Source organism: Mesoplodon densirostris, chromosome 5 (genome assembly GCF_025265405.1).
Source record: "Mesoplodon densirostris isolate mMesDen1 chromosome 5, mMesDen1 primary haplotype, whole genome shotgun sequence".
Lineage (NCBI taxonomy): Eukaryota > Metazoa > Chordata > Mammalia > Artiodactyla > Ziphiidae > Mesoplodon > Mesoplodon densirostris.
Window position 1 is genome coordinate 6,216,852 of NC_082665.1, and position 22,220 is coordinate 6,239,071.

At 39.3% G+C, this 22,220-nt stretch overlaps 1 protein-coding gene across 1 annotated transcript in view; it reads left to right on the forward strand.

The window, feature by feature from the left end:
• Nucleotides 1-22,220, forward strand: part of BRWD1 (bromodomain and WD repeat domain containing 1) — a 116,127-nt gene that overhangs the window by 8,648 nt on the left and 85,259 nt on the right. The window contains exons 5-8 of the mRNA XM_060098473.1: nucleotides 15,576-15,726; nucleotides 17,796-17,894; nucleotides 18,238-18,398; nucleotides 19,548-19,769. Of these exons, the coding sequence (XP_059954456.1) occupies nucleotides 15,576-15,726; nucleotides 17,796-17,894; nucleotides 18,238-18,398; nucleotides 19,548-19,769 (633 nt within the window). The remainder of the gene's footprint in view (nucleotides 1-15,575; nucleotides 15,727-17,795; nucleotides 17,895-18,237; nucleotides 18,399-19,547; nucleotides 19,770-22,220) is intronic.

Consider the following 22,220-nt stretch of genomic DNA (forward strand, 5'->3'; position numbering starts at 1 on the left):
ATCGTAGTTGTTTTATTTTATTTTATTTTATTTTATTTGGCCATACTGCACATCATGCAGGATCTTAATTCTCTGACCAGGGATCATACCTGCATACCCTGCATTGGGAGCGCGGAGTCTTAACCACTGGACCACCAGGGAAGTCCCTGTAGTTGTTTTAAAGTCAATTTTCATTGGCTTATCCACCTGTATACCTTTCCTGATATTTTTAATTTCTTCCTGTATTTGCATGCCTCTTATATGTGATTATTTTTTCTTCAGTCTCCACAACTTATTTTGGTATTTCTTTTAATGAAAGTTGGTTGGCAGTGACTTCATTTTTCCTTTTTCTTTCTTTCTTTCTTTTTTTTTTTTTTGGTTTGAAAACTTATTTGTTTTGACTTTATTTTAAAAAAACATTTATTTTTTTGATTTATTTATTTTCTTATTTTTTGGCTGTGTCTGGTCTTAGTTGCGGCATGTGAGATCTTTCATAGTGGCGTGCGATCTCTTTGTTGCAGTGCTCAGGCTTCTTTGTAGTTGTGGCGTGCGGGTTTTCTCTCTCTAGTTGTGGCTCATGGGCTCCAGGGCATGTGGGCTGTGTAGTTTGCGGCATGCAGCCTCTCTCATTGAGGTGCACGAGCTCAGTAGTTGTGGCGCGTGGGCTTAGTTGCTTTGCAGCGTGTGGGATCTTAGTTCCCTGACCAGGGATCGAACCCGCCTCCCCTGCATTGGAAGGCAGGTTCTTTACCACTGGACCATCAGGGAAGTCCCTTGACTTTATTTTTAAAGTTTTTTTTTCATTATTTAATAATTTTTACTCATTATTATTAAAAAAATAGTTTTAAAAAATTCATTTCATTTATTTTTGGCTGTGTTGGGTGTTTGTTGCTGCGCGCTGGCTTTCTCTAGTTGTGGCGAGTGGGGGCCACTCTTGGTTGTGGTGTGCAGACTTCTCATTGTGGTGGCTTCTCGTTGCAGAGCATGGGCTCTAGGTGCACAGGCTTCAGTAGTTGTGGTGCGCAGGCTCAGTAGTTGTGGTGCACGGGCTTAGTTGCTCTGCGACATGTGGGATCCTCCTAGACCAGGACTCGAACCTGTGTCCCCTGCATTGGCAGACAGATTCTTAACCACTGTGCCACCACAGAAGCCCAGATTTTTTTTTAAATTAATTAATTAAGTTGGTTGGTTTTTTTGGTCTATGTTGGCTTTTCATTGTTGCGCGCAGGCTTTCTCTAGTTGTGGCGAGGGGGGAGCTACTCTTCCTTGCAGTGTGCGGACTTCTCATTGTGGTGGCTTCTCTTGTTGTGGAGCACGGGCTCTAGGCACGCAGGCTTCAGTAGTCGTGGCACGTGGGCTCAGTCTTTGTGGTTCGCAGGCTCTAGAGCGCAGGCTCAGTAGTTGTGGTGCATGGGCTTAGTTGCTCCGTGGCATGTGGGATCTTCCTGGGCGAGGGCTCGAACCGGTGTCTCCTGCATTGGCAGGCGGATTCTTAACCACTATGCCACCAGGGAAACCCCCCAGATTTTTTTTTTTTTTTTAAGCTGTGAAATTCTGGTTGGTTGGTTGGTTCTGGTGTTTTTCTCTTTCAGCACATTAATATTGTAAAGCCAGCAGTCTTACTATTGCGTCTTTCAAGATAATGTTTTTTCCTCTGGTTGCTTTTTAAGATTTTCATTTTGTCTTTAATTTTCAAAAGTTTTACTATGATATACTGTAGTCGTTATCTATCACTACATAAAAAATTATCCTAAATTTAGTGACTTAAAACAACACAGATTAATTAAGTAATTATTTTTACTTGGCTGCGCCACATAGCATGTGAGATCTTAGGTTCCCCGACCAGGGATTGAACCCGTGCCCCCTGCATTGTAAGAGCAGAGTCTTAACCACTGGACTGCCAGGCAAGTCTCACAGATTTATTATTGTCTCTATTTAAGTCAGGAGTCCAGGCATAGCTGAGCTGAGTCCTCTGTCTCAGTCTCTCTCAAGGCTGCAATCAAAGTGTTGGCCAGAGCTGGGGTTTCAACGGAAAGCTTGACTGTGGAAGGATCTGCTTCCAAGTTCACATCATTTTTGGCTGGCTTCAGTTCCTGGAGTGGATTGTTAGACTGAGAGCCTCAGTTCCAAGTTGGCTCTTGGCTGCTCTCAGCTCCTTGCCACATTGATCTCTCCAACACAGCAGCGTGCCTCATCGAAAGATGAAGGCAATAGTCTGCAGGCAAGACAGAAGTCAGTCTTTTGTAACCTAATAATGGATGTGTTACTCAATGTTAGTATGTTCTGTTGGTTAGAAGTAACTTACTCAAGGGGAGGGGAGTTCACAGGTCTGAGTACCAGAAGGTGGGAATGTTGGGGTCCATGTCAGAAGCTGCCTACGACGTGTGCCTAGGTAGATTTCTTGGCACTTACTTTGCTTGGGGTTCTCTGAGCTTCTTGACTCTGTAGTATATCGAGTAGTTCACTGTATAATTAAAGTCCCATATGGAAAGCATAGAGGAATAGGGCAGAATAAGTATTTTGAAGAGATAATGGCTGAGCATTTTCCAACATCTGGGCCATCTCTGGGTCTGCTTCTTTTCGCCACTCCCTCTCTTGACCCTGGGTCTCATATTTTGCTTTGTTGTATGTCTCATCATCTTTTTTTTTTTTTTTTTTGGTGGTACGCGGGCCTCTCACTGTTGTGGCCTCTCCCGTTGCGGAGCACAGGCTCCGGACGTGCAGGCTCAGCGGCCGTGGCTCACAGGCCCAGCTGCTCCGCGGCATGCGGGATCTTCCCGGACCGGGGCACGAACCCGTGTCCCCTGCATTGGCAGGCAGACTGTCAACTACTGCGCCACCAGGGAAGCCCTGTCTCATCATCTTTTGAAGTATACTGGGCCTTTTTGTGTTAGAAGAGTAGTGTAGTTAGTCTCAGTAAAGGATGTGCATTTTTTCCTCTCTCAAAGCTGTTAGTTTCTGGGGTTGGGTCAATCTGATTTGTAGCTGATCATCTCTGGCCTTTGGTGCAGCTTTAGTTGCATTCACTTCATAACTGGCTTCACGTGTTTTGAGGGTGGGATTGAGACTCTTCCAGCAGAGTTTGGAATTTGGGCACCAGTGAGATTCTTTTTTTAAAAATTAAATAATTAATTAATTACATATAATTTTGGCTGCGTTGGATCTTAGTTGATGGCATGTGGGATATTCGTTGAGGCATGTGGGATCTTTGCGGCGCACGGGCTTCTCTCTAGCTGTGGCGTGCGGGTTTTCTCTTCGCTAGTTGTGGCACGTGGGCTCTGTAGTTGTGGCGTGTGGGCTCTCTAGTTGAGGCGCGCGAGTTCAGTAGTTTTGGTGTGTGGGCTTAATTGCCCTGCAGCATGTGGGATCTTAGTTCCCTAACCAGGGATCAAACCTGTGTCCCCTGCATTGTAAGGTGGATTCTTTACCACTGGACCACCAGGGAGGTCCCACCAGTGAGATTCTTGAGAGGTCTATACTTTATTGCTGAGTTGCCAGCTTTCCAAATTTGTAAGATCTTGCGCTATTTTATAGTCCAGTTGCCTACGTTGTGGTTCATGAAGACTTCTCTCTGCTCTCCAGTTCTACCTGTTGTCCTGTCCTTAGCCACGTGCTCTGCATCCAGTTTTTGGCCCTGTGCAATTGGTGAAGGCCTGTGGAAGGGAATCGGCATGGGTGCAACTCACTCTGAGGAGGCTCCTCAGTGTTCTAATCAGTCCTCAGCCCACAGGTGGCTCTTTAAAAGTTTGACAGATGTTTCCTTTTTCCTTATGTCTGTGTCAGTTCTTCCTGCCTGTCTGCTATGGATGAAAGCAGCTGTGAGTGTTTTTTCTGTTCACAGAAGGGCTCATCAGTTTCTGGGGTACAGTTAATTTAGATTTGTTTCCTTAGCCCTGTGAAGGGGGTAGATAATCCAGCTTGTTCTTATTTTTAAGGTGAGAGCAGTGGTTTTTCTTGCATTATCTCCTTCGAAATAGTTGGAATAGATAAATGATTACTTTTGACTTTTAAAAATTATGTGGGACAGGAATTCCCTGGTAGCACAGTGGTTAAGAATCCACCTGCCGATGCAGGGGACACAGGTTTGAGCCCTCGTCTGGGAAGATCGCATATGCTACCAAGCAGCTAAGCCCATGCGCCACAACTACTGAGCCTACGCTCTGGAGCCTGCGAGCCACAACTGCTGAGCCCCCCATGCCTAGAGCCCATGCTCCGCGACAAGAGAAGCCACTGCAATGAGAAGCCCACACACCGCAACGTAGAATAGCCCCCGCTCGCCCCAATTAGAGAAAGCCTGCACACAGCAACGAAGACCCAACGCAGCCAAACATAATTTAAAAAAAAAAAAAAATTCACGTGGGACATACAACCTGTAGTTATTTGTAGGTACAACTAATTATATTTCTTGGCACAAAGTAGGCTTTCAGTATTTATCAAAATAATTAATGTTTAATGCTTAGTATATTTTTTTTACTGAGAACTGGTCATTAACAGTTTGGTTATTAAATAGTGTTTTGTCTGATCTTTGATTTCTTAAAATTTCTTTAAGAAGTGTACTTCATTTGTAGGGCAGTTAGGGCAGTGTTTAGCACCGAATGGTCATGAGATACATGGAAGTTACACACCCCCTTTTTTTTTTTTAAAGCTCCTTAGTCCATTTCATTAGGAACCAACAAAATAGAATTTTTCAATGATTGTTTATTATCTTTCCTTTTTTATGTGGAAATGGGGAAATGGCATTTTTTTTGAATTATGTATATTCAAATGATGGTGTTTTAATTCACACTGAACAACAACAACAAAATCTTGATAAAACAAGAAATGGGAGAAATAAAAACTTATTTCTGAACCAAATGTGTACTTACACAATAGTGAATCACTGGGAAATGTAGTCATGGAGTAGGTAAGCTCCATGTGAAGAAAACTGCATATAGGAATTCAAAAACGTTATAGCACATACTCTTTGTTTTTTAAATAGATAGGCCTCAAAGTTTTTTTTTTATAGCACATCTTTTTAAAATAAATTCTCACTTTTTTTTGTTTTGGCTGCATTGGGTCTTCGTTGCTGCACGCGGGCTTTCTCTCGTTGTGGCGAGCGGGGGCTACTCTTGGTTGTGGTGTGCAAGGCTTCTCATTGCGGTGGTTCTCTTGTCATGGAGCATGGGCTCTAGCCTCGCGGGCTTCAGTAGTTGTGACACATGGGCCCTAGAGTGTGTGGGCTTCAGTAGTTGTGGCTCGTGGGCTCAGTAGTTGTGGTGCATGGGCTTAGCTGCTCCGTGGCATGTGGGATCTTCCCAGACTAGAGATCAAACCCATGCCCCCTGCACTGGCAGGTGGATTCTTAACCACTGCGTCACCAGGGAAGCACCAGGACTATTTTCTTAAGGAAGTACGTTTATTGGCGGTTGATAATTCATCTTTTCTGAACTGCCTTTTTATATCTTTTACCTGCTTTTCTCCTGCTGTCTTATTGTTTTGCAAGAATTCTCCATATGTTAGGTTATTTTTTAGTCTGTCACATATTCTAAATTCCTTTTTCCAGTTTGCAGGTTGCTTTTTAGTTTTCTTTGGAGGTTTTATTTTTAGAGGTTTAAGGTTTTTAACTTTTTACATGTCTTAATCTATATTTTGCTTTTATGGTTGTTCTTAAACCATACTTTCTGTACTAGAAAATTATAAAGGCAATATTGTGTATTTACTCATTTATATTTTTCCTAGGCCATTTATAATTTTTTATTTTTATTTTTATCGTTTTATTTTTTTAAAATATATTTATTTTATTTACTTATCTTTGGCTGCGTTGGGTCTTTGTCGCTGTGCGTGGGCTTTCTCTAGTTGTGGCGAGCGGGGGCTTCTGTTCGTTGCAGTGCGCGGGCTTCTCGTTGTGGTGGCTTCTCTTGTTGCGGAGCATGGGCTCTAGGCTCATAGGCTTCAGTAGTTGTAGCTCACAGGCTCAGTAGTTGTGGCTCGCAGGCTCAGTAGTTGTGGTTCGTGGGCTCTAGAGCACAGGCTCAGTAGTTGTGGTGCATGTGCTTAGTTACTCCACGGCATGTGGGATCTTTCCGGACCAGGGCTTGAACCTGTGTCCCCTGCATTGGCAGGTGGATTCTTAACCGCTGCACCACCAGGGAAGCCCATACTTTCTTTTTAAATGTTTTTATGTAGAGTTTATTTTAGCATTTGGTTGGTATGATATATGGATCTAGCCTTTTCCAGATTGTCAGTCAGTTTGCAGGTAACATCTGAGCCATCTTCTTTCTCTGCAGAGAATGAAATCATTATCATTTTCTAAGTTCTTTCTGACTTTGCTCTATGGACTTTTTCTGTTCTTGTGACATTCTGTACTATTTTTATGATTGAACTTTTTTTTTTAACATCTTTATTGGAGTGTAATTGCTTTACAGTGGTGTGTTAGTTTCTGCTTTATAACAAAGTGAATCAGCTATACATATACATACATGCCCATATCCCCTCTCTCTTGCGTGTCCCTCCCACCCTCCCTATCCCACCCCTCTAGGTGGTCACAAAGCACAGAGCTGATCTCCCTGTGCTGTTTCCCACTAGCTATCTATTTTACATTTGGTAGTGTATATATGTCCATGCCACTCTCTCACTTCATCCCAGCTTACCCTTCCCCTTCCCTGTGTCCTCAAGTCTATTCTCTGTGTCTGCATCTTTGTTCCTGTCCTGCCCCCACGTTCTTCAGAACTATTTTTTTTTTTTTTAGATTCCATATATATGTGTTAACATATGGTATTTGTTTTTCTCTTTCTGACTTCACTCTGTATGACAGACTCTAGGTCCATTCACCTCACTACAAATAACTCAAATTCGTTTCTTTTTATGGCTGAGTAATATTCCATTGTATGTATGTGCCACATCTTCTTTATCCATTCATCTGTCGATGGACACTTAGGTTGCTTCCATGTCCTGGCTATTGTAAATAGAGCTGCAATGAACATTGTGCTACGTGACTGTTTTTGAATTATGGTTTTCTTAGGGTATATGCCCAGTAGTGGGATTCCTGGGTCGTATGGTAGTTCTATTTTTGGTTTTTTAAGGAAATTCCATACTGTTCTCCATAGTGGCTGTATCAATTTACATTCCCACCAACAGTGCAAGAGTGTTCCCTTTTCTCCACACTCTCTTCAGCATATACTGTTTGTAGATTTCTTGATGATCGCCATTCTGACTGGTGTGAGGTGTTACCTCATTGTAGTTTTGATTTGCATTTCTCTAATGATTAGTGATGTTGAGCATCCTTTCATGTGTCTGTCGGCAATCTGTATATCTTCTTTGGAGAAATGTCTATTTAGGTCTTCTGCCCATTTTTGGATTGGGTTGTTTGTTTTCTTGATATTGAACTGCATGAGCTGCTTGTAAATTTTGGAGATTAATCCTTTGTCAGTTGCTTCATTTGCAAATATTTTCTCCCATTCTGAGGGTTGTCTCTTCATCTTGTTTATGTTTTTCTTTGCTGTGCAAAAGCTTTTAAGTTTCATTAGGTCCCATTTGTTTATTTTTGTTTTTATTTCCATTTCTCTAGGAGGTGGGTCAAAAAGGATCTTGCTGTGATTTATGTCATAGAGTATTCTGCCTATGTTTTCCTCTGAGAGTTTGATAGTTTCTGGCCTTACATTTAGGTCTTTAATCCATTTTGAGTTTATTTTTGTGTATGGTGTTAGGGAGTGTTCTAATTTTCATTCTTTTACGTGTAGCTGTCCAGTTTTCCCAGCACCACTTATTGAAGAGCCTGTCTTTTCTCCATTGTATATTCTTGCCCCCTTTATCAAAAATAAGGTGACCATATGTGCGTGGATTTATCTCTGGGCTTTCTATCCTGTTCCATTGACCTATATTTCTGTTTTTGTGCCAGTACCATACTGTCTTGATTACTGTAGCTTTTTAGTATAGTCTGAAGTCAGGGAGCCTGATTCCTCCAGCTCCATTGTTCTTTCTCAAGATTGCTTTGGCTGTTCGTGGTCTTTTGTGTTTCCATACAAATTGTGAAATTTTTTGTTCTAGTTCTGTGAAAAATGCCAAAGGCGATTTGATAGGAATTGCATTGAATCTGTAGATTGCTTTGGGTAGTATAGTCATTTTCACAATGTTGATCCTTCCAATCCAAGAACATGGTAGATCTCTCCATCTATTTGTATCATCTTCAATTTCTTTCATCAGTGTCTTATAGTTTTCTGCATATAGGTCTTTTGTCTCCTTAGGTAGGTTTATTCCTAGGTATTTTATTCTTTTTGTTGCAGTGGTAAATGGGAGTGTTTCCTTAATTTCTCTTTCAGATTTTTCATCATTAGTGTATAGGGATGCAAGAGATTTCTGTGCATTAAATTTTGTATCTTTCTAGTTTACCAAATCGTTGTTTAGCTCTGGTAGTTTTCTGGTAACATCTTTAGGAGTCTCTATGTATAGTATCCTGTCATCTGCCAATAATGACAGCTTTACTTCTTTTCCGATTTGGATTCCTTTTATTTCTATTTCTTCTCTGATTGCTGTGGCTAAAACTTCCAAAGCTATGTTGAATAATATTGGGGAGAGTGGGCAACCTTGTCTTGTTCCTGATCTTAGAGGAAATGGTTTCAGTTTTTCATCATTGAGATTGATGTTGGCTGTGGGTTTGTGATATATGGCCTTTATTATGTTGAGGTAACTTGATTGAATTTTTATAATATATAATCAGCTATGTAGGTCAAAAAAGAAGGTGGTCATTAAATACATTGTATTGTGCTTTAAGGTGTTAGGGAATTAGTAAGGAATTGGTTTTGAACTGTACCTTAGTCAGTAGCTGTGTAGCCATGTGTGCTTTCTGGCCTTGTATTTGGGAAATAATATTTCTGTTCTGAATTATTTAATTGCATTTACTTAAGTATTTTAGACATTTCAGGGCTCAGCACCTGAACCTTTGACTCTCCACCAAGTACATTTCTTTTATTTGATTCTTTGTAAACTCTTGATTTATGTTTGTATTGCACTTTATGAATTTGTTTTAAAGACGTAGCTAAAATGAATAGGTTTTATTTCTTTTGGTCATTTGGAATAGGACAGACTTCTGGGTGAAATAACTGAGTCTGGCTAGGAGATGTTTTACATTGATGTTGAAATCTATGGTCTTTACTACGTACATGTGGCTGAAATTGTTTTTTGACCAAGAACATTTATTATTTCATATCTTCTGTTGGCTGTACATGTGTAAAATTCATGCATTTTAAAGTGCCTGTTTTGGGAATTCCCTGGTGATTCAGTGGTTAGGACTCTGTGCTTCCACTGCAGGAGGTATAGGTTCTATCCGTGGTCAGGAAACTAAGATCCCACAAGATGCGTGGCACCAAAAAAAAAAAAAAAGTGTGCCTGTCTCTTCTGTTTTAATACATCTTGTTAAACAGTATTTTTAAAAAATGAAGTTTAACTTCTTTGGGAATATTTGTGTCTTCATTAAGTTCCATATGCAGAGGTCCCCAACCTTTTGGCACCAGGGACCAGTTTCACGGAAGACAGTTTTTCCACGGGGCAGGGGGAGATGGTTCAGGCGGTAACGCAAGCGATGTGGAGCAGCAGATGAAGCTTCGGTCACTCGCCCGCTGCTCACCTCCTGCTCTGTGGCCCGCTAACGGTCCTCGGCCTGGGGGTTGGGGACCCCTGCCATATAAGATCCATACTTTAATTAGTCTTTGCACATTATGATCATTCTGCTCAGAAAATTCTGTCATTTTGATTTGGTACAACAAAAATCTCAAGATGAGTGTTTTCTTTTCAGAAGTCAGGTGATTTATGTCTAAAGTCCCTGAGAATTTTGCGTTCTGTGTTTTATTCTTTTCAGGTGATCTGATGGTATTTCTAGAAACAGCAGGAGAACTCCCCGTCAAGTGTATCAGAAACCTTATGGGAATTACCTGGTGGTCCAGTGGTTAGGACTCGGTGATTTCACTGCTGGGGCCTGGGTTTGATCACTGGTTGGGGAACTAAGATTTCACAAGCTGCGTGTTGGCCAAAGAAACAAAAAAAGAATATCAGAAGTCTTAGGGTTTTTTTCTCCTGAATAGTTTGTAAGTTGGAAAAGCTTATATGGTCTAGAAACAGGGGTCATTGTTTTGCTAAGGGAGGAAGAAAATATTAATAGATTGCACAGAAATGCTAACTAAGGATGTGTCCGGGCAATGAAACTGAGAAGAAATCTGAGGCAGGGGACCGTTCCCGTAAAAATTCTCCTCCCTAATAAAATAGTCCCAGGAAGAAAGAATCCTTCCCTTCCAGCATTTCCAGGGTATGATGGCAAGAGCTGCAAAAACCATCCAGCAACGTTAAAACTAAGAGTCTGAGGGGAAAAAGCCAAAATGTCAAGGCTGCCCAAGCAGAGAGACACGCTCTTTAATGACACCATTAGATCACTGCATCGATTCCATCTACAGACTTGTAAGACACCATTACATATCTTTATTATTACTTAAGCCACTGCTTTGCAGCAAATGAAGTATTCAGCAAGCCTATTTTCATGTGCTGCGCAGTCTTACAAATCATAAAAGCATGTCCACCAATCTGAATGTCTGTAACAAAGTCACCCACCAACCATCTCAGTAGAGTGAGGCTTGCCTGGAAAATGCTCTTAATGCTGACTTCAGTGTTGGCTAAGCAAGCAATCACTGCTCTGGGAAGCTAAAACTGGTTAACTTTTTTGAATTAAAATACATTGAAATGCTTTTAAATGAAGGATCTTCATGCCAGCACTAGAGCATTTCTCTGCCTAGGTCCTTTTGTATATACTGTTAAGCTCCTTTTTCCCCTTATTTATGTAGGACTATTCTGCCATTGACTACTAAACTTGCACTATTTATTTATTTATTTATTAAAAAATTTTTTTAAATTATTTTGGCTGCGCCATGACTGAGTTGTGACATGCGGGATCTTTAGTTGGGGCATGTAGACTCTTAGTCGTGGCATGCATGTGGTATCTAATTCCCCAACCAGGGATCGAACCTGGGCCCCCTGTCTTGGGAGCATGGAGTCTTAACCAGTGGACCAGCAGGGAAGTCCCTAAACTTGCACTTTTTAAATAAAGAAGAACGTCTGTCTCATCAGAAGCTGGGGGGAATTTCTTAAGCAAGGAAGACACCAAAATTTTTTTTTTTTTTAATAAACGGCAGTGCTTTCTGTCACTTCTTATGTTTCATTGTTATACTGTACTTTTCATTGTTATAGGAATTATGATATGGTAGTTTACTTACACGTTTTCCATTGCAGGAATTCTAGGTGTAGCTTAAAATAATTTGAGGGAAAGCTAAAGATTAGACAGGTACATATTAAAGATATTAAATATTCATTCTAGATCCTGATTAGATTATAGCATCCCAAACTTTACAGAAAAAGCTACTTTCCCCCATAACGTTCCAATTATTTATTTTTTGGGGGAATTTTGGAATTTTATTTTTTTTTATACAGCGGGTTCTTATTAGCCATCCATTTTATACACATCAGTGTATACATGTCAATCCCAATTGCTCAGTTCATCCCGCCACCCCCACCCCCTGCCACTTTCGCCCCTTGGTATCCATATGTTTGTTCTGTACTTCTGTGTGTCACCTTCTGCCCTGCAAACCAGTTCATCTGTACCACTTTTCTAGGTTCCACATACATGTGTTAATGTACGATAACTGGTTTTTCTCTTTCTGACTTCACTCTGTATGACAGTCTCTGGATTCATCCATGTCTCTACAGATGACCCAGTTTCGTTCCTTTTTATGGCTGAGTAATATTCCATTGTATATATGTACCGCATCTTCTTTGTCTGTCGATGGACATTTAGGTTGCTTCCATGACCTGGCTATTGTAAATAGTGCTGCAGTGAACATTGCGGTGCATGTGTCTTTTTTTTTGTGTGTGGTACGCGGGCCTCTCACTGTTGTGGCCTCTCCCGTTGCAGAGCACAGGCTCTGGACGCGCCGGCTCAGTGGCCACGTCTCACGGGCCCAGCCGCTCTGCGGCATGTGGGATCTTCCCAGACCGGGGCATGAACCCGTGTCCCCTGCATCGGCAGGCGGACTCTCAACCACTGCACCACCAGGGAAGCCCAAAGCCTTCTTTTAATTTAATGATCAGTTTTATTGCTTTTTCAGTACTGGCAATCTTTTATTGCATGTTTGTAAAGTCCTCCTTCCATATCATGTAAGAGATGAAATATCTAGCAGTGAGAAGCAATCTGTTTAAAATTTTCTGTCCATACCTTTTTTATCTGGAGAATTTCTTTTTATCCATATCTTTTATAGTTGATCTTTAAAAACAAGTCTCCAGGGCTTCCCTGGTGGTGCAGTGGTTGAGAGTCCGCCTGCCAATGCAGGGGACACGGGTTCGTGCCCCGGTCTGGGAGGATCCCACATGCCGCGGAGCGGCTAGGCCCGTGAGCCATGGCCGCTGAGCCTGCGCATCCGGAGCCTGTGCTCCGCAACGGGAGAGGCCCGCGTACCGCAAAAAAAAGCACAAGTCCCCATTTTCAGATAGAGTTGGTTGTGTAACCTCAAAACTTAAAGTCAGTTATATAATTAAAAGTTCTCTATCCACCTGAATAGTGGAAATCTGAAAGAAAACTATTAGAATGATTTTCCACCTTACAGAAGTCATGTTGCCATTGTCCAAAGTCATTTTCTCTTAAATATTTAATCCTTTTAGTTATGTTGTTTAGGTCAGTCAGTAGAGTTACTTTAGTTGGGTTTTTGTTTTCAGATTTGCATTACTGACAAGTTCTTAGATCTGTGATTTTCTTGATCCTGTTGGAATTAACTTCTAGTTCCTCCTATCTTCCTCTCTACTCTTATGATGAGCTAATTATTTACACCAGTTTTTGGACTTTTACGTACTGACACTTTTGAAGCACAGCGTGCCAATTAATATTAAATACTTTTTTGAGGTCTATCTGAGCTTTGATACATCTTTGGAGTTTTGTCTTGGAATATCTGTCATGGTGGGAAACATAAGTCAGGTTGGAAAGTTGAAGATGTCACCAGGGCTTATGAACAAAAACTTTATATTGAATCCAGTTCTATTTTACATTTGAATTCATGATTCAGAACCAGAAGTAAGATCTAGAACGCGGTTTCAAATTTTCTTTGTAGCAGTGTTTCTCAGGGAGTTTGAAAATGTGTGGGGCATTGTTGGTGTCAGAGTGGCATGGGGAATATTGTTGGCATTAATGGAAGGGAGCCAGAGATACTGTGTGTCCTGAACGTTGGGACAGTCCTATGCAGTGATGTTTGTCAGAACTTCCTCAATGCTGGTAGCATCACGATTGAGAAACCCTAGAGATGAAGCATTGAAGTTTATGCCAGGTACATTCATATCAGGTAACATTAGGTGTATTCATGAGTTAAACTTACACAGTATCCCTTGTATTCGTTTTTTTTTTTTTTTTTTGATGGTAGATTCTTGAGTCTTTTTATTTATTTGTTTGTTTGGTTTGGTTGTGCTGGGCCTTAGTTGTGGCAGGCGGGCTCCTTAGTTGTGGCTTGCAGGCTTCTTAGTTGCGGCTTGCTGGCTCCTTAGTTGAGGCTCACTGGCTCCTTAGTTGCATCACGTGGGGTCCTTAGTTGTGGCATGTGAACTCTTAGTTGCAGCATGCATGTGGGATCTAGTTCCCTGACCAGGGAGTGAACCCAGGCCCCCTGCATTGGGAGCGTGTGATCTTAACCACTGTGCCACCAGGGAAGTTCCAATCTTTTGTATTCTTTTTTTTTTTTTTAATTATTTTTGGCTGTGTTGGGTCTTCCTTGCTGCGTGCAGGCTTTCTCTAGTTGTGGCAAGTGGGGGCTACTCTTCGTTGCAGTGCACGGGCTCTAGGCACGCAGGCTTCAGTAGTTGTGGCTCGTGGGCTCTAGAGCACAGGCTCAGTAGTTGTGGTGCACGGGCTTAGTTGCTCCATGGCATGTGGGATCCTCCCGGACCAGGGCTCCAACCCATGTCTCCTGCACTGGCAGGCGGATTCTTAACCACTGTGCTACCAGGGAAGTCCCTTTGGTATTCTTTTATTTTTTTTGAGGTATAATTGACATCATAAACTGAACATAAAGTGTTCAGGTTGATAAATTTAGATGTGTTACGTGTACCGTGATGCAACACCTCAGTGAAGATAGTGAACATACCTATTACACCCAAAAGTTTCCTCTTCTTTATAATTCTTCCTGCTTATCTACCAGCCCCCAGTTACTTGTGACCTGCTTTCTGTAACTATATATTAATTTGCCTTTTCTGGAGTTTTATATAAGTGAAATCATATAGCATGTGCTCTTTTTTCTGCTTTCTTTCAGCATAATTATTTTGAGATTGATCCACGTCGTTGTGTGTTATTAAATTTTTTTATTGCTGAATAGTATTCCTTTGTACAGACATACAGTAATGTGTGTAGGCATTCACCTGTTAATGGACATTAGGATTGTGTTCACTTTGGGGCTGTTAAAGAATATTCACATGCAAACCTTTATGTGGATGTGTGCTTTCACTTTTCTTGGGTAAACACCTAGGAGTATTATAGCTAGATAATATGGTAATGTATGTGTTACTATTAAAAATGCTACCCCATTGTTTTCCACAGTGATTGTTCTGTTTTACATTTCCACCAGCAGTTTCTCTACATTCTTACTGACCTTGGTCTGGTCAGTCTTTAATTTTAGCTATTCTAGTAGGTGTGTAGTGATATCTTATTATGGTTTTAATTTGTGTTTCATCAGTTACTCGTGATGTTGAGCATCTTTTCATGTGTCTGGTTGCCATCTGTATGTCTTCTTTGGTGAAGTGTCTAGTCAAATCATTCTTAAAAATTAGGTTTTTTAAAATAGTGTTGATAGTTCTTTATATATTCTGGATACAAGTCCTTTATCAGATGTATCCTTTGCCAGTATTTCCTTTCAGTCTGTGGTTGTCTTTTCATTCCCTTAACAATACCTTTTGAAAAAACAGAAGTTGTTAGCTTTGCTGAAGTCCACTTTATCGATTTGTTTTTTTGTGGATTATGCTTTTGGTGTCATTTTAGAAATCTTTGCCTAACATCAGGTCATAAAGAGTTTCTCCTATGTTTTGTTTTATAAATTTTATGGTTTTAGATGGTACATTTAAATCTATGATCTGTCTTGAGATAATTTTTATTTATTGTGTGATGTATAGATTAAAGTTAATACTATAATTATTTTTTGGCAAATGGGTATTCACTTGTTCTGGCACCATTTGTTGAAAAGATTATCTTTTTTTTGTACCTTTGCCAAACATCAGTTGTTCTTATATAACAAGTCCTGAAATCAGGTATTGTTAGCCCTCAACTTTGTTCTTTTTCAAAGCTGCTTTGACTTTTCTAAGCCATTTGCATATACATTTTAGAATAAAATTGTCAATTTATACAAAAAAAGCCTACTGGGATTTTGATTGGGATGGCTTTGAATCTATAGATTAATTTACTGCTTATTTCATTCTTTAATTTCTCTCAGCAGTGTTTTGTAGTTTTCCTTGTACGTGTTTTTCACATGTTTTATCAGACTTATCCCTAAGTATTTAATATTTTTTGAAACTCTTGTAAAAAATGTTGTTTTTGAAACTTGCTCTCCAATCAGGTCTTGTCCAATAAGCATGTGGCTCCTGATCATCTGTTGCAAATCTGCCAGCGCATCGGTCCCATGTTGGATAAAGAAATTCCACCCAGTATTTCAAGAGTCACTTCTTTACTTGGTGCAGGAAGGCAGTCTTTGCTACGTACAGCAAAAGGTACCTTAATTTGAAGAAGTGTTCTGCTTTGTATTATTAGCTTAATAATTATTATAATTGTGAAGTAATGTAAGCATTGTGGAAGAAAGGTGATATGTAACTAAAAACCATGCTGTGGACTATAAAATTCTCTGCATTTAGCCTAGACGTTGAATTTTATTACATCAGTGTTTAATGGGTCCTTCTGCATTTAAAAAAATGATAAAGGTATAGATGTTAAGCTTAAAAGCTTGAATTTATTCTGAGATGTGTTTGAGGTTTTATCAATGTGAGTTCTTATTTTTCCATTTTGTAGCTCACTTATAACTTCATTGAATGTAATTGTATGTGTCTAATAAACTCTTTAAATACTAGAAGTATTTCATTTGATATTTAGATTCTGAAGCCCTTTTATAAGGGGAAATGATTTTCTAAATTCGGTAGCAGTTTGAAAATGAGCACCAAAAATGTACAAATGCATGGTTCTTTTTCACCAGTTTAATTTTTTTGCGAAATTATGTGGTAGCAAAATGTTTGGAATTGCTGTTCTTTTTCTGTTAGCTTGGTATAAATTACTTAGACTCAGTATATGTATGTGATATGATCTTTGTATACAACGTGGCTTGACTGCTAATGGGCAAGAATGTTGGCTCTTCTGATCCTGAGTCTACGACAAGTTCATCCCTCATGATTATTTTTAAGATCTGTTGCTGATGTGATGCTCCCTCTTAGATGCTCCACCAGTATACAGTTTGACTGAGAAAGAACAACCCTTCCTCTTGGTTCCATGCCAGACTGGTTTGTCAGCTTTAGTTGTTTCTCAGTGCTCTGTGGTCATGCCACGCTGTGGCTTGAATCAGGAAACTGTTCATATTCTTCCTTTTTCTGTGTCCCTATTCACCTTGTAATTATTCTGTTTTAGGTTGTTACATAGTAGTTGCCTGGGTAGCCTGTTTTCCTGTTTTCTTTACTTGTGTCAAGCTCTATGTCGTTTTGTGATGAGCACTGCTTTAGAACTGGCAGACCTTAGAAGAAACTTCAGCAAGCTGTCCTAGGGTAGGGACCATATTTCTCTGTTTTGTACTAGTGACACAAGAGGATGCCTTGTAACTGCTCTTGGATAATGATAGTGGTGATGAATTCATTCATGTAACACATGATATGCCTGTTAGTTTGGGGCACCCGAGGCTCAGTAGAGGGTTTATATGATGCCTTTCTTACCTTCCTCTTTCAGTTGTGAAGAAGCACATTTCTAGCACAGCATAATCTGTGTTCTGCTGCTATCTCCTATAGAGGGGGTAGACAGTTTTTCTTAGTATATTTGCTACGAGGGGTAGGACTTGAGAATTAGTGTTCAGACTCAACGATCCTACATATGCTCTTTTGTAAAGGATTATCTATGATCCTAAAACAAGAGGAAAGCCATTTAATTTTGTCAGTACTTTCTAAGGAGATTAAAATCATGGTAATATTGGCCATCATTAGTTTTAAAACTCAGTAACATTTCAGTAAGTTAATTAAGTCAGGATTTTCATATAAACCAAAAAAACTAAAATTTTCCTTACAGAAATTTCTGGTTTTGGAAAGTTGGATCAGTTGTGATTAAGACCTTTATCATGAATAATTGTATGGTATAATTCTGCAATGAAAAATAAAAACCTGTTTGGCATTGAGTGGGACTTGGAGTCGAAAGATCTGGTTTTATGGTCCATCTTGACTAATCATTTGCAGTGGATCTCTTTAAAGGTCCTGGAACCTTTGAGCCTCAGTTACCTCACTTGTAAATTGGCAATGATACCTACCTCACAGGGTTGTTGTGAGGATTCAATGAGATAATGTATGTGGAAAGCACTTTGTAAATTGTAAAGTGCTACACAAATGTTAGTTGTTGTTGTTGTATCTGAGATGTCTTAAATTTTTTTTTTTTCCTTCAGAAATAGTCTAATAAACCTCTAGGGCTTTTCTGTTAAAGTATATTAGTTGGTAAACCTTTGAATAAACAGTTTATTACAATATACGTAAGTATTCTATAAAATCTTTCTTGGGGTTAACTTTCAAGATTTTATGTGTATCTAAAATTCATTTTAAAGACTGCAGGCACACAGTTTGGAAGGGCTCTGCCTTTGCTGCTCTTCATAGAGGAAGACCTCCTGAAATGCCGGTGAATTATGGTTCCCCACCAAATCTTGGTAAGTGAGGTTGACTTTTCAGAGGCCCAAAACCATTTTTTAATTTCTTGACCAACTTTGTAACTGCTATATTAAAACTTAAAAGGTAGTACTGCTAATGTTGTTTCAGATTTATGGTTTTCCTAAAATTATTACTAAAAGTAATAAAAGTCAATGAAAACAATCTTATTTTAATAAGAAGTCTGTACTAGTGCTTATAGTAGAAGAGAATTGGGAAGAAACTTCGTCTTTAGGATTTCTCGAACATTGATTTTTGTGACCCTCTAGAAATTGTTTTGGAGGTTTTCTTAGCTTTTTACATATTGGCTCCCCCTTAACCACTTTCATTGTTTTTATTTCCTAGTGGAGATACATCGAGGAAAACAACTCACAGGGTGTTCCACTTTTAGCACAGCATTTCCAGGAACTATGTATCAGCATATAAAAATGCACAGAAGGATTCTCGGACATCTATCTGCTGTTTACTGTGTAGCATTTGATAGGACAGGACATAGAATCTTTACAGTGAGTTAACATTTTAAACTCAATTTGGTATCATCTGGAGCACTTTAGTGTGCCTCAGAATTATCTAGAAAATCTTATAAAACATGTAGATTCTATCTTTCCTCTTTGTCAGGAATTTTGACTCAGTAGGTCTGGTGTGGGGCCCATGAATTTACATTTTTATTCAATATCTCAAGTGATTCAGATGCAGATAATCAGGCCTTGTGTGTTTTTTGTGATACAGTGATTTAGAGCAGTGGTTCTTGAGCATGATCATCAAGGATGCTTAAAAATATGCATTCCTAATACTTCCCCTCCAGCCCATTCTAGACCTACTGAATTAGGTTATAGTATGTATTAACCAAAAACAATCCCCCAAAAAACCCCTCTACATTAATCAAAAAGACCCCCTTACCCCCAAAATCCAAATCTCTACAGGTGATTCATATTCACATTGATTAATCATGATCTAGGGAAATTGATTAACACTGAAAGATTATTTTATAATTGTTGTAAAACTATGTAAATATTTGGAATTTAATTTACCATTTTAATGTTTTAAGGGAAAATTAAGGTGGGTAAGAAGTTTAAATTTCATTTTTCAGTTGTTGAGACTCAGAGTAGATACTGAAATATTTGCTGAATGGATGGATACTTGCTGGTACTATAAATTTGAGACTCTGTTGCTTCGTTATTTAAAATGAGTGTTCTAGTCCCATTATTTTTTGTTTTTGGAATTGCCACTTAACTTGTGAAACAGATCAGTCTTAACTAACACTTATCAAATTATTTAGCTTGTTGTGAGCTAAACGAACATTGAACCATTGTTAATTGAAATGGGTGAGCCATGAACTTTCAGTTGGGCTTATCACATGGCAGAGAATTTGGGGAAAATAGTATTTATAATAGGTCTAAGCCATAGAAACGAAAACTTTGAGGTATCTTTATTATTTGATTTGAAGAAAAAACTATTATAAGTGTTCTCGGCTGTCAGAAAAAAACTGTTGTAAGTGTTCTTGGCTGTAAGATTCATAATTTGCAGAATATTCTACAGTTGGAAAGAGGAGGAGTTATAGACACTTAATTTGAGTGACATGTAAATGGTATTTTTTTAAATGATAAAAAAGACTTGCTGTATTAACACTTTATTTTGGGTGTATTTTTTCTCAGGGTTCAGACGATTGTTTGGTGAAGATTTGGTCAACACACAATGGCCGCCTATTATCCACATTAAGAGGTCATTCTGCAGAAATTTCAGATATGGCAGTAAACTATGAGAATACAATGATTGCTGCAGGGAGCTGTGATAAAATAATTAGAGTGTGGTGCTTGAGAACTTGTGCTCCAGTTGCTGTGCTCCAAGGACACACGGGGTCAATTACATCTTTACAGGTAAACCAACTTTAGTGTGCACATTTGTGTATTACCTCCTTTTCCTTTAAAACTCTTTTTCTTTGGAGATGAGAAATAGTAAGATGCTTAGTAGTTATATGCTCTATTTTAAATTTAGTAATGAAGAGAAATATAATTAATCATAGTTCCATGAATCTTAGAAGGGTGATGTAACAAATATATAATGCAGTTAATAGTTTTATGTGAAGGCTTGATGGATGACTTACTGTTTCCTTAAGATTTATAGTTGAACTGAATGAGTGTCATTACACACTCATGGTGTTAAAGGAGAAAAATCATCAATTTAAGACTTGTGGATTTTGATAAGTGGACTAAATTTGCTGAAATATATAAATTTTTTTCTTTCATTGGGGATGTTCATTTTGAACCACATACACAGTAGACAGAATAGTATGATGAACCCCTATGTGCCCATCACCTTAGACCAGTTCTTCTTCAGCCATTTCACCTTGTACCCAAAGCAAATCCTAGATTTCATATCATTTCTTCTGTAAAAACTTCAGTATGTCTTCCTAAAAGACATACTGTGTTTTATTAAAAACATTATCTTCACACTTGTTTGTTGATGTTCAAATTTCCAGTTGTTTCATAAATAGCATTATTTTGTTTAGTTTGTTTGAATTAGCAATCAGACAAAGCCTGTACCTTACAATTGCTATAGATTAAAAGAATTTTAAAACAATTGCACAGTCTTGTCCAATTTTTTTTTTATAACCACTTGAAGTTTCTTTGTTGCGGAAGTTGGGTTTATCTATAGAGTTCCCACAGTTTGGGTACCATTTGCTTCCTTGTGGAGTAGATAACATGTTTCTTTGTATTTCTTGTAAGTTGGTTGTTGGATCCAGAGCAGTAGTTTTATCTAATGTGCATGAGAATCACTTGGAGGCCTTTAAAACACAGATTGCAGGGCTTTCCTGGTGGCACAGTGGTTAAGAATCCGCCTGCCAATGCAGGGGACATGGGTTCGATCCCTGGTCCGGGAAGATCCCACATGCCGCGGAGCAACTAAGCCCGTGCACCACAACTACTGAGCCTACGCTCTGGAGCCTGTGCTCTGCAACAAGAGAAGCCACGACGATGAAAGCCCGTGCACCGCAACGAAGAGTAACCCCCGCTCTCCGCAGCTAGAGAAAGCCCGCATGCAGCAATGAAGACCCAACGCAGCCAAAAATAAAAACAAATATAAATAAATAAATTTATATAAAAACAAAAAAGACAAAAAACCCAAAAAAACCACAGATTGCTAGGCCCCAGTGCCAGAAATTTTGTTTGATTCTGAATGTTGGAGGCGGGGCCTGAGAATTTGCCTTCATAACAAGTTCCCAAGTGCTGCTTCTGCTCCTCCTTTATTTATTATTATTATTTTTAAAATTTTATTTCATTGTATCTTTTATTTTATTATTTATTGATTGATTTATTTAATTTTAGCTGCGTTGGGTCTTTGTTGTGTGCAGGCTTTCTCTAGTCGCAGCGAGTGGGGTCTGCTCTTTGTTGTGGTGCGTGGGCTTCTCATTGCGGTTGCTTCTCTTGTTGCGGAGCAGGGCTCTAGGTACACGGGCTTCAGTAGTTGTGGCACGCAGGCTCTAGAGTGCAAGCTCAGTAGTTGTGGTGCACAGGCTTAGTTGCTCCGTGGCATGTGGGATCTTCCCGGGCCAGGGCTCGACCCTGTGTCCCCTGCATTGGCAGGCGGATTCTTAACCACTGTGCCACCAGGGAAGTCCTGCTCCTCCTGTAGGGACTACACTTTCAGGATCATTGATCGAGAGGCTTGCTTACCTTGAGGTATGCTCTTCCAGGCATTGAATGTCTGGTGGTCTCTGCAGTCGCCTTAGATCCATTAGTACTGAGAATGGTGCTGCTTGGTCTTTTTTTTTTTTTTTAATTACATTTTGTTAGTAGATAATGATTTGTAAGGCCTTTTAAGACATGTTGGTGCCTCTGATTTGAGTTTGAGTAAGACAAGCAGAATGGTTTCATTTTCATATGTGAATTTACCTAGGGTATATGTTAAGTGATCTATAAGTAGATTTGGTGTGAAGTTCTGTGATAAAAGTGACTTTTCTCAACTCCTGTGGTCAATATTCTTGAAGAATAAAGACTGCAGACTTATTTTTGAAGGATGACAACTATAATTGGGGCTGTGTTTTACTTTGAAAATGTAAGCAAAATTTTGATTTGCCTGTTTATTTTTTGGCAAGGAGTATATTGTTCTCTAGAGGATTTCATAGGTTAAAAGTTAATTCAAATCCTAGCTGTGTTCCACAGGTTAAAAAATTTTTTTAAATTTTGTTATTTGATATGAACTTATAGGCAACATAAGAGCAAATAAGAACATTTATAATACTTTTTGAGGGTGTGTCTGTGTTAAAACCATTAAGGAATTCTTCAGTGTGAAAGGGGAGCTCTGGTCTTCACTGAAAGCCTCATTCT